The following is a 12,235-nucleotide window of genomic DNA, read 5'->3' on the forward strand; positions in this document are numbered from 1 at the left end:
GCCTGGGCTGGCTGAGGCCAAAGAGTATTTCCAGCCCAGGCCAGGGAGGAGGGCAGGCGGGGCCTGGCCGTGGGAGGGGTGTGCACCGATGCCTGATGCCGCCTTTTCGGGAGTGGGCTCTCCCCGGAGCAGGGGGAGACCTGCTTGGGCCCTTGGGGATGGGGCCTGAGGCCACCCCCTTACTCCCGCCTTGGTGTCAAGTGCTGGCCTTGGAAAAGCAGGCCATTCCGTAGTGGGGCCGCTTTGCGTGCTCTGATATGCCTTAGCGTGCTGTTAGGTTACTTCTGTTCCTTTCTCAGTAGCAAGCGTGCAGTGGCGTGGTAGGAGGGGTGTGAAAAGGTCCTGCGTGTCTCCAAGACATCTATTAAAGTCTTCACATGTTTTGTTTCAAGCCCCTGCTAATCAGTCAAAAGACCACTCATACTCAAAAGCAAAAAACTCCATTTTTTTAATTTAATTTTTAAAAATTTTTTTTAATTGGAGTGTGGTTGATTTAGTGTTGTGTTAGTTTCAAGTGTACAGCAAAGTGAATCAATTATACATATACATATATCCACTCTTTTTTAGATTCTTTTCCTATATAGGCCGTTATAGAGTATTGAGTAGAGTTCCCTGTGCTGTACAGTAAGTTTTTACTAGTTATCTATCTTCTATATAGTAGTGTGTATATGTCAATCCCAATCAAAAAACTCCACGTTTTTGTGTTGGCCGTCTCTAACGGAGATACGTGGCTGGAGAAATAGGGTGGAAGTCCTGACGGGCCACGAGCTTCTGCTCAGAGACTCGGAGGCAGGGAGCCATCAGTCCTGCCCTCCAGGAAAGGTCTGGTGCTCGGGATGTCAGAGAGAGGGTCTCACGTCACTGTGTGGCACTAAAACACAGGAGGGCAAATTAGGCTGCTGTTCACCTTGATGCAGAGAAGCTCGTTATTTCTAAAGAAGCCCGTCGGCCATAAATAGCCCTCAGCTCAGGTTCCGTGTCCCCATCATGATCTGCATATCCAAACTCAGCTGGGAAGCATCCCAGGCTGGTGGTCACCCAGCGGTGGCTTCTAAAGCTGTCATCACTGTCAGCTGGACAGGCCCTCAAGCTGGGCAGGGTCCTTCCAGGCCACCAGGGCTCCCGCTGGACCGAGGACACCAGCACCAGGCACTCCAGAACCTTCTGCAGGTCCTGGCCCACCATGCCACTCACAGCGCCAAGGCTCCTCGGGCTCCATCTCCTCCCTCTGCCTCCCTGGGACCCCTCTTCCTTAGCTCTTTGATTTCCTCCCTCCCTCCCTCAATCACGTTTCCATGCGCCAGGCCATGACCCTGCTGCTTCCCCACCCTTCTTCTCTCTCCCATCTTCCTCACTTGTCTTCTTTATAGTCACTTGGAATTTCCTGGCTTGGCTCAGGCTCAAAGCCTAAACTATGGACATAATGAAAAGTGGTGCATCAGACCAGCCGCCAGTTAAATAATGTTTGGGTTCTTGTCAGAATGTCACAGAGTACCCTGTCATTTTGTTTCAGCAACTTGTCCTTCTGAATGCACAGTTCGCCTTATGGCATGCCAGCAGTAAAAATGTCACTTACAATAATTACTTTTTGGTGAAAATGCTTGCTGACTTCCTACCTTCAAGCTGTTTTTTACACAGTGGGGAGATAATAAGAAATGACTTTATCCTGACTGCTCAAATGAACACTAAATGGAATTTAGGTTATTATTACTGCAGATAGAGGGCTGGGTATGGAAATTTAAACAGTGGATTTTGTAAACTGCAGAGAGATTTGTCTCTGAAAATTATGGCCGGTATGCATTTTCAATTGGCTTCTATTGAAAACTTAAGACAGCTGTTGTTTGCCTGCTGTTTTTGGAATATAATATTTTTCATAATCCTTTTATAGTTCCTGAAAACCCTGTGTATTTCAGAGGGCCTCGAGCCTGTGCTTTCTGTATCTTACTATTCAGACTACTCTTCTGCAAGATTTGAAGCCTTCCCCAAAAATTAATCCACAAGATCACTTTTTAAATGTAGCACCGCACTATTGCCATCAAATTGGATAGATGGTCTGTATACCTGGGCTTTTGATGCAAATTACCCATTTTCAGTTGCCCCCATCCTGCAGGCTACAGACTCCTTGAAAGCAAGGTTTGTGTCTAATTTCTCTTATCCCTTGGGATTTCCCTGACCATTCAGTGGTTAAGATGAGGCGCTTTCACTGCCAGGGCCCGTGGTTCAATCCCTGATCGGGGAACTAAGATCCTCAAGCCATGAGATGCAGCCAAAAATTAATTAATTAATTAATTAAAATAATTTATCTTATCCCCGCTACTGAGCAGAGTGCACGACACAGAGCAGGTGCTTTAAAAATGTTTGCGTGAGTGAGTGGATGAACAAATGAAGGCAGGCAGGCTGTTGTGATTCCGCAGTGACTGGCCAGTGGGGGCTTCCCACTCCGGAGCTAGTCAGATCCCCACTCCACCCAAGTGACCTGGGCCAAGTCCCGCTGCCCTCGGTTTCTTTGCCTGGAGTCCAGGGTTTGTATTTCCACCACAGGACCGTCGTGAGAATTGAATGAACCAGCGTGTGAACGCCTTAACACACGGCTGCATTCACACGAGGTTCTAAAGGCAAATGCCTATCACCCCACTTTAACCCTAACTTTTGGTCATAATTCAATCCTGTATTTCTAAAGGAAATAAAACATCAGCCTCTTGCTAGTCTCATTCCTCCTAAAGGTCAGCTACCATCCATCCTGAATGTGCACTTTGTCTTTCCTGGATGTGATTTTCTACCCTGACTACGTGTCTAACTGCCACACACAGTACATAGCGCATGCAGGCTTTCAGCCTGTGCACCAGCGTTGTCGTCTGTTTCGTTCTGTGCCTTGCTCACCATTACGCTTTCGTGCAGGTCCACGTGGCTGTAGCCCTGCCCCTCTCGCCGCTGTTTATAGCATGTGGTATACAGTATGAACATGCCCTGGCTCCCGACTGCACAAAAATTAAAACAGATACCTTAGCCAATTCAAGGCCGTGCACAGCCCAGCCCCTGGGGACTGCTCTTTGCCTCTGATTCTTGCTACACTCAATTTTATTGATATCTCAAACCCACCAGGTGTCTGGAACAATCTATCTCCCTTCCTTGTCACTGCTACTCCTCCCAACTTAGCTGGCTAATTCCTGTTCATGCCTGAAGTCCCCCTGAAATGTCACCCTCCTACGAGGTCTCTGATCCCCAGGCCACATCAGTGTCCCCACCCCCCGCTGTGTGCTACTTTCACTGCCATTTTCCCACTGGCCTGACTCAACAGACTTAGGGAAAGAGTGAAAGAAGGATGGAATGATGCATCTTCATTCACTGTTTCTGCCAGCACTTTTGTTCTAAGTAAGTTGATACTGACGTATAATTCACATACAGTAAAATTCACTCTTCACACGTAGAAGCATTCTATGCATTTCGATAATCAAGATATAGAATAATTCCATCATCCTCCCAAAATGCCCTCATGCCCCTTTGTAGGCAACTCCTGCCCATCACCCCTAGCAACACTGATCTGTTTTCTCTCCCTGTAGTTTTACCTTTTTCAGAATGTCGTCTAAATGGTATCACACAAGATGTAGCTGTAAAGTCTATCAGCAGCATCTCAGTCGTGTACAAGGAACTATGGAAGAAACAGCAGTAAACCATGAGGAGATTTATGTTGCATGTAGGGGACCTTTATATAGACAAATATGTTCCAATACGATTTAATAACTACTCTTTTTTTTTTTTTAACATCAAATTCAGATTTACTTAGCACTGATGGTGTGGCAGTTTCATTCCTCACTACCACCCTGTCTGCATTTTTCAGATGAGGAAACTGGGACATTCCAAGAAGTTAGGAATCCTATTCAAGTTAGCATCGCTGGCTGGTAGAGGCAGCCCCCATCCCCAGGTTCAGTGCCTTAGTGCCAAGCCCAGGGCTCCTCCTTTTTTTCTTGTTTATTTATCTTTAATTGCACAGAAGAGCACAAAGCCTTGTTCTTTCAAAAAGTATTGTTTTAATCGGAGGGCTCCATTTCCTAATTTTTGGAAAAGGAAAGTGAATATTTCTTCTTCTCTGTTGACCATGTTTCTTTTTTGTCAAGATGGTGAGTCATGCGGGCACCTGTCATCCTGACACCAAGGGGCCTGGCCCCCTCACCAGGGGCTGATGGGAGCCAGTGGATGGGTCTGGTTTTGTGGTGCTTACTGGAAGTAGTTTTCTAGAGAATTGGATGACTTTTTTTTTTTTAATTTATTTATTTTTGGCTGTGTTGGGTCTTCGTTGCTGCATGCAGGCTTTCTCTAGTTGTAGTGAGCGGGGACTTCTCTTCATTATGGTACGCGGGCTTGTCATTGCAGTGGCTTCTCTTGTGTTGCAGAGCACATGCGGGCTGCAGTCGTTGTACTGCATGGGCTCAGTAGTTGTGGCTTGAGGGCTCTAGAGTGCAGGCTCAGTAGTTGTGGCACATGGGCTTAGTTGCTCCGCAGCATGTGGGATCTTCCCAGACCAGGACTCAAACCTGTGTCCCCTGCATTGACAGGCAGGTTCTTAACCACTGTGCCACTGGGAAGTATGAGAATTGGATGACTTTCTAATGTGATGTTCTGAGTATGTGGATTTGTGGTGTGTCCAGCAAGTCTGCTCCAAAAACATGGGCCCAGTTCTGCTCTTGGTGACCTGAGACCACGGTGGCACCTGTGTGCACCTGTGTCTGTCGGTGAACAATTGTCACTCAGCTGGTACAGTTTAGACACAGACTCAGGGCAGAGGTGCAGATAGCAGCCACCCAGTACATTCCAAGGCCCAGTGGGGTTTTGATCTCAGTGCGAGGGGCGGGGGGTGGGGTACCTTTGTCTGCCGTCGCTGTCAGGAACACAGAGGGACACCGGTAACGTGAAGCGAGCTCCTCTGGTCAGTTCTCTCAGGGGGTTTTCCTGGGGAAAATGCTTGCAAGAGGCTTGCCGAGCATGCCTGGAAGAAAGAAACATGCCTCCACTCGAGCTGTTCGGGGGACCCGCCTGCACCGGCGCCCAGAACAAAACAGGGCAGCGCTTGGGCAGCAGCGCCAGCCAGTGTTCTCCAGGCAGCCAGGATTCTGACCTTGCTGTAGGTTAAAGGACACAAACCTGAGAAGAAATGTGTTTATCATGTGGGGAATTAATGCCACCCTTGACAGTGTACAGTGAGCAAAATGGATGATCTGCCAAACTGGTCCCTCACGTGGGTGAGTCAGGGCAGATTCACAGCACAATTCCATTGCGGCTTCACATACAAAAATAACATTTGCTGGGTTTTATATCCAGTTGTATGATGACCCGAGGTGAGCAGAGGGAAGAAATCCGATTTGTAGGATTCAGATTGCCTTAAAGATTTATATGGACCATTTCTGCCATTTACATCTGTCTTTTACATCTTTCACAAACCAACGGGTTTTTTGTTGTTGTTTTTTAACCCGATTTTCCACGTTGAGGACACAGCATTATGTGATGGCGGAACTCTGTCCTGGTTTAAGACAACAGATGATTTATCAGTTGAATTGCAGTTGTTTTATTTGAGATTTTTCTCTTTCCAGGTATTTATACAAAATACCCCTTGTATTTGGAATACGTTTTCCATCCTCTTGAGTTCAGAATAGGTTGTTATACTGGATGTCATGTGTCCAACGAAGGACACTCCAGTTATATGGCCTGTTGAAACTCAGTTACCCCTTATTGTTGCATTTTCTTCGGTCAGGTCTGGGGTATTTGGGAGGCTGCCCATGTGTGCTGATATGCACTGTGTGGCCTGGCCTCGTGAGCGATCATCTCTCTGGGACTGTAGAACCCACACGACAGTGCCTGGCCTGGCCCCTCACACGTGGCCCTGCGGGGTCTCACCATGTGCTGTGCCTGGTGGGAGGGGAGAGTGGAGGGAGAGATTGCACCCAGACTCTGAGCCAAAGTCTCATTTTACTCTCTGGGTAGGACCGCAGTGCTAGGTCACTTTGCATTTTCTCTATATTTGGAAATTAGGAAATGCAAAAGCCTTTATTCCAGGCATCCCAAAACTAGAACGGATGTCAGGTTTTACCAGTAGTGCTAACAGAGAGACCAGAAGGGAGCACTCACCAACAGAGCACGGCGGCACTCCCCGCCAGACACCTGCAACACAACATTCCCTTCTTAAGAAAGGAGAGCATGGAGACCTGACTGCATACGCTGGCCCCTTCTCTTCCGGAGTTGCTGACAGTATGGCGTAGACAGAGAGGTGGCCTTTCAGAATCACATCCTGTCAGAACAGAGAGCAGGGTGTGCACTCCTCTTCTGTCGGTTCCCTCCAGGTAGGGCACCATGGAGCCCCCCAGGAGCACAGTGAAAACCGACCTGGGGTCCCAGCTCAGCACTAGGCAGACAAAGCCTTAGGTCTCTTCTTCAAGGGTTTTCATCACTGTGGTGACCACACGTCGTAGGCAGCCCTCATTTAAGATAGTATGTCCATTCATTTTACGCTGGAAATTATGGACAAAATAAGTATGCAAATTATAATCTGACCAAAGTACTTCTGAATTATAGAATCAAGGGTTCCATTGGAAGAAATCATGACGGTGATAGCACGTGATTAATAGGACATTTTTTTTAACAGAATGCCCATTATTGAGCCTTCAGAAACCTTCTGTTTAAACCCCTCGTTTTTCTTCTGTCACTATTTTTTATTTTCTAATACAGAAAACGAAAGGTTAATTCTCAGTCAAAAAACTGTGAAACAATTCATTTAGATCCATAGACTGCTATACTGTCTTCTTAAACAGGCATTTAGTTAGTAATTCCTAGATAAGGAAAGTAGATGCACATGGTAAAAGACAGTTGTTTTCAGCCGCAGTTTTCCGTGTGCTTTAATTACAGAAAGCACTCCAAAGACCTCTGCCAGCTGCAGCCCTGCACCTGAATCACCCATGAGCTCTAGCGAATCAGTGAAGAGTTTGACTGAACTGGTCCAGCAGCCCTGTCCCCCCATTGAAACAAGTAAGGATGGCAAACCACCAGAACCCAGCGACCCGCCCGCTTCAGACTCCCAGCCCACCACCCCACTGCCTCTCTCCGGACACTCGGCCCTCAGCATTCAAGAGCTGGTGGCCATGTCTCCAGAGCTGGACACCTACGGCATAACCAAGAGGGTCAAGGAGGTGCTGACCGACAACAACCTCGGTAGGTTCCCTCCCTGAATGCTCAGTCGGGAGGTGGCAGGTCGTTTCCTGTTGGGAGTTCTCAGGAAGAATGGGTGGAGGGGGCCTCAGGCTGAGCCAGCCAAAGGGTTTAAACGTTCACAGGCCACTTAGAAGAACCTGAAATGTCCTACAGTTGTGAGCACTAAGGGTTCATGAGGGTGCTAGAGGTCTAAGGTCATTCCCAGCCCCCCCACACCCCCACGAGGACCTCTTGGAAGACAAGCATGCTGGCTGGAGCCAACTCAGGCCACGCACTTGGACCACCCTGATTGGGTCGTGCCCAGTGGAGCTCTAAATCCTGGGTAGCGGGGAGGGCTGCAGAGCGGGACAGGGTCAGCATGAGCCCCCAGCACATGGATGGAAGAGCCCAGCAGCCAGCGTTCAAATTTGCTGTGAAGACAAATCCGTGATCTGAGGGGTGAAGCTTTTCACACCAGGCAGACGACTTCCTCCTCTTTGAGCATAAAAGTCTCCGTAGCAGCGTCACCCTGGATTTAGAGATGAGAAGCAGTCTTCGTGGTTGCTCCAAATGGTCTTGGCTTCTCCAGGAAAGAAGCTGCCTCCCCTCCCTGGGTCTCTGAGAGGAGTAATAGACACAAAGGGGGCCAAATTACAGATGAATTAGGCAGCTTGGTCAAGACACAGGCATCCTCTCAACCTTTGACCTGAGATCTTGGGGTGTTCATGGGTTAGTCGCAGAGTCACAATAGCATGTGTGTGTGCACATTTTAAAGGGTGAGGGTCAGTAGCTTTCTTCAGACTCTCAGACGTGTCTGGGACCCAAAAGTGATTGCGAGCCACTGCCACGAAACCTCTAAAAGCATTAGAAAAAATTTTCTAAGGGTAATCACCTGATGCCCCCCCACCCCATACAACTGCGTGGGTCAAGCAAATAGTAGCTAGCTGCTCATATATCACTTTCCTGACATAACAAGCTCCTTGGAATGAAATGAGATTCACTTGCCAGATTAGAATTTGGTAAAATTTATTTAAAACAACCACAACAACAAAAAAAAAAATGGTAAGGACCTAGGATGTGTTTACAGGCCAAACTGAGAGTTTGAAAAGCAGAGAAACTACAGGTTTACCAAAATCAGTAAATGTATCTCTCCGTTAAAATGACTGCTATCAAAAAAGAACTTAATTTCTCAAATCCAAAGCTTTCTATGCAGTAAACTTTAACTTGGGGTCCCGCTTCTTACGAGGCAGTGCTCTTGTGACTACCCTGTGAGCCACAGGGGCAACAAGCCGGTCATCCACAGTCACCCTGCACTGAGGGGCAGAACTGGTGTCATGGTCCGTAGACTTTATGGTACCAGACACTGGCCTCTGATCCCAGTCTCCACTCCACTAGGAGTCCTGTTCATTTAAGTCCTCCCATCAGGTCCTTCAGGTTGTGCCTCGTTCTTGTCCGTACCTTTAAAAGTGGTGGCCCCTCTTCACCTGCAGCTGAATGGCTCTCAGAAGAGAGAAATTTTCTTTCTAAGCCTCTGACGACCATTTCAGACCTTACGCCGCTGTGCTCTCCAGAGCGAAATACCCTCTGATCAGCCTAGGGAGCAGGCTGCTTGAACTGCAGGGACAGACTTTAGAGTTGGAAATGGCCTGCTTTTCAGGAAAATAAAGCTGAGGAGCTCTTTCTCCTTCTCTTTCCTGCTGTGACCTTGGGTCAAGTGGTCTCTTTTCTCAGCAAGACCTGATAACCTTGCTAATCGTGAAAGGAGCCAGTGCGGATGGCCCTGTGGTTTGAGGCTGTAAAAGAGAGGTCTCCCCATGAGCCACTTAACCTCCTGAGCTCGCGTTTGGGATTAACCATCTCTGATAAATGCCGCAGGTATTATCTGGGCCTTGGTTCATCCGAAGCCCAAATGCTTTTTTGAGAGAAACTTTGTGTGTAAGTAAGCAGAATACAAGAGTAATACTGACTCTGGCACCAATGGGGTTTGTTACAAGTCTGGTTGAGGAAGTGCTTCTAAGAAGTACTTGCTCTAAACCAGTTCCCAGCTGATCAGACTCTGGGTCTTGAACCCCCATTTCTGATTTTAACCTGACATATACTTGTCCCGCCAGAACCCTGGGTCTCAGCGATGACATCGCTCTTGGTTCTGTTCTCTCTCTAGGTCAGCGCTTGTTTGGGGAGACCATCCTAGGGCTCACCCAAGGCTCTGTCTCCGACCTCCTTGCTCGCCCAAAGCCCTGGCACAAGCTCAGCCTGAAGGGACGGGAGCCCTTTGTCCGGATGCAGCTGTGGCTGAATGATCCCAACAACGTGGAGAAGCTGATGGACATGAAACGGATGGAAAAGAAAGGTAACTCCCTGCCGCCTGCCCCAGCCAATTGCTTTCTCAGTGATAAGCGCGCTGTTGCTTTTAAAGCCTTCACACCAAGCTGATGAGGGACACTGATCCGTGACCAAGGGACTGTAAGGCGGGGCAAAGGATTTCTTGACAATCATCCACCAATGAGTACCTAAAAGGACTGGGGAGATATGTGGCTCTTGCCGCCCAGCGGCCTCAACCCAGAGACATTTTGCCGTGGGGTTGGGGGGGCACTTTGATAATTCCTCAGTCTCCCTGGCGGCCAGTGCACCTTTTTCTTCTTCAGGAGAGTAAGGCCACTTCCTGGTGGTGGTGGTGGTGGCTCCTTTGTTGTCTTTTGTCTTGGTGGGCGGGTGGGGTATTGCCACATTGCATTGCACATGTACCACATGGCAGGCTTCCACATATTATCCTGTCAAAGAGACAGTTAAAAAAAATGCATTTGTAAAGAAGAAGATTCTGATTCAGAGAAATTAGCTGCCTCCATGAAGGTCACCCAGCCTGGAGAATGGCACAGCAAGCTCCTGCCAAGACAGACCTCTCTCTTGCTGTTACTTTATAGTCTCTGGGGCTGTAGAGGATACGGCCTCCTAGAGAGCTGAGAGCGGCTCTTTTCTCCAAACACATCCGGAGCCCTCTTGAATGCTGGCAGCATCTGCCACAGGCTACAGCACAGGAGAAATCTGGAGGGATTTCCTTGGTGGCAGGAAGTGATGCCTGCTCTGTCTCATGGTTTGCACTCCATGTGCTACCTCTTCTCAGTGAGTCCTCCCCTCAGAGGGGACAGTCCTGGGTCACCTATAGTGCTGTGAGCTCACCTGGTGGTTGTTGAATCCCTGAGATGTGGAGAGTGGGCACCAGCTGCTGGTCTGGCCATGGGAAGCTGTGACCGCCTCCCTTCATCAGCTTCTGCCAGGGACCTCAGCAAAGAGTGGGCATCGCACCCACCTGTGTGACTGTGCCCAGCCCCCTGCCCAGCATGCCCGAGCCTGGGGGGTGGAGCCTAGGCTCGTACCCTCTGAACTCACCAGGGGCCTGTGCTGCTCACCTCCAGCCAAGCATCAGTGTCCTCACCCAACCAGGGGAAGGGCTGGGCTCCAAGAAGGAGCCAGAGTCTCTGGTCTAGTTTCAAAGGGCCTCCTATTTGCAGACACTGTGCGGAGACTTCACTCAACCCACATAACTCCATCTAGTCTAGATGTTATTATCCAGGAAAAACGAGGCTCTGGCATTATGAAACCTACCTGATTTCAAGTTGGCATAAGCAGGAATCCAAACGTGGGCTGTAAGCTCTCGGACGTGCATGTGTTCTGTTGCCCTGTGCCGAGTGCCTGCCACACCAAGACCACATGCCCAAGCAGCGGCTTCCACGCCAGCCAGGGCCCTCTGGTGGGCTCCTGCCCTGCCCGCCCTCAGACTGCGGACCAAGGTTCTAACACAGGCCATGGCCTCGGGCAGCTTCAGGCAGTGCTGCAAGGTCCACAGGCCTGGTGCCACATCACCCCCCACCAAAACTTTTCAACTTTTTACTATGGAAAATTTCAGACATAAAAGCAGAGAGAATGGTATCCTGAATCCAATACATCCATCAGAGTTTCAGCAACTACCAGTGCTCACCCAAGCAGTTTTAAAGCTGGGCTCACTCTGTCAGAAGGCAGCCCTCCTGAAGGCCACCTCCTGAGCAGGAGCCCTGGACCGACCACTCCCTGGTGTGCTTCTCCTGGGCCAGTAGAAAAGGTCCTCAGCCCCCATAAATAGATCTCTGGGGGCTTCCTAGGCCTCCACCCCTCTCCTGCACAGGCTCTGGGCGCCATCTTGTGTCACAAAAGAGTTACTGTTTCTTTCACTGAGGCCCAGGCCCCTCTTCACATCCCAAGGTCCCTAAGCAGCTGCAGGCCCCTGTCGTCTCTCCCTAGTAGGGATGCTCACCAACCAGCCCCAGCGGGAGACCCAGGCATCTGACCCCTCAGACACAACAGCTGGTGACCCAGGGCACAGCACTTCCTGTGATTTCTGTAGACTACTGGTCACCCGCCCGACACGATGGGGCTGGCTGGACAGACCAGGCTCATTTCTTTCTGGCCTCTTTCTCTTACCATATTTATTTTGGGGAGAGAAGATTTGCTTCTCAGTTGTTTCTGGGTTCTAATCATAGAATGGCACATTAAGTAACTCCCTAGCCTAAGTTTCTGCATCTATGAAATGAAGGTAATACTTTTTCCGGTTGTGAGGATTAGAATGTACCTAGTATAACAACCAGCGCATATAAGCGCTCAGTAAATGAGAGTTGTTAAAATAATTTGTATCCCTTTAAAATAGATGGAAATAAGTTGTGCCCCTAGTCTAGCCTAGATTAAAAATTCTGCACCAGGCAGTCCAGACTGTAGGTTCCCATGTGTGCTGTGCTCCCTTCTCGTCCCTAAAGCTTTTGCTTTTCCCTTTAGCACAAATCTTTTATTGTTCTCCTTTCTTTCGTTCTTGTAAATCTCTTTCTCTACCCTAGTCCGCCCTCTGCTTTCTGTTCCCTTCATGAGATAGCTCTGAACCAACCTGTTTACAGAGTTCCAAGCACGTGGACACACACACACGTACACGCATGCGTGCTCGCACACAGCTCAGAGGCTGGGCTTCCCTCCCTGGAGGCTACAGATGGACCCCGATAGTCTTCTGTGACATTTGAGACCCACATGTCAGTGCTGC

The 12,235-nt window shown here is 49.0% G+C and overlaps 1 protein-coding gene across 8 annotated transcripts in view; it reads left to right on the forward strand.

Moving 5' to 3' along the window:
- CUX1 (cut like homeobox 1) overlaps positions 1-12,235 on the forward strand; it is a 354,634-nt gene that overhangs the window by 308,509 nt on the left and 33,890 nt on the right. For 5 of the 8 annotated variants that reach the window (XM_057748078.1, XM_057748079.1, XM_057748081.1 and 2 more), the window contains 2 exons: positions 6,895-7,197; positions 9,338-9,526. The exons of the other annotated variants lie outside the window; for them this stretch is intronic. In XM_057748078.1, the coding sequence (XP_057604061.1) occupies positions 6,895-7,197; positions 9,338-9,526 (492 nt within the window). The remainder of the gene's footprint in view (positions 1-6,894; positions 7,198-9,337; positions 9,527-12,235) is intronic. 8 annotated transcript variants of the gene reach the window in all.

This window comes from Hippopotamus amphibius, chromosome 9 (genome assembly GCF_030028045.1).
Source record: "Hippopotamus amphibius kiboko isolate mHipAmp2 chromosome 9, mHipAmp2.hap2, whole genome shotgun sequence".
Taxonomy (NCBI): domain Eukaryota; kingdom Metazoa; phylum Chordata; class Mammalia; order Artiodactyla; family Hippopotamidae; genus Hippopotamus; species Hippopotamus amphibius.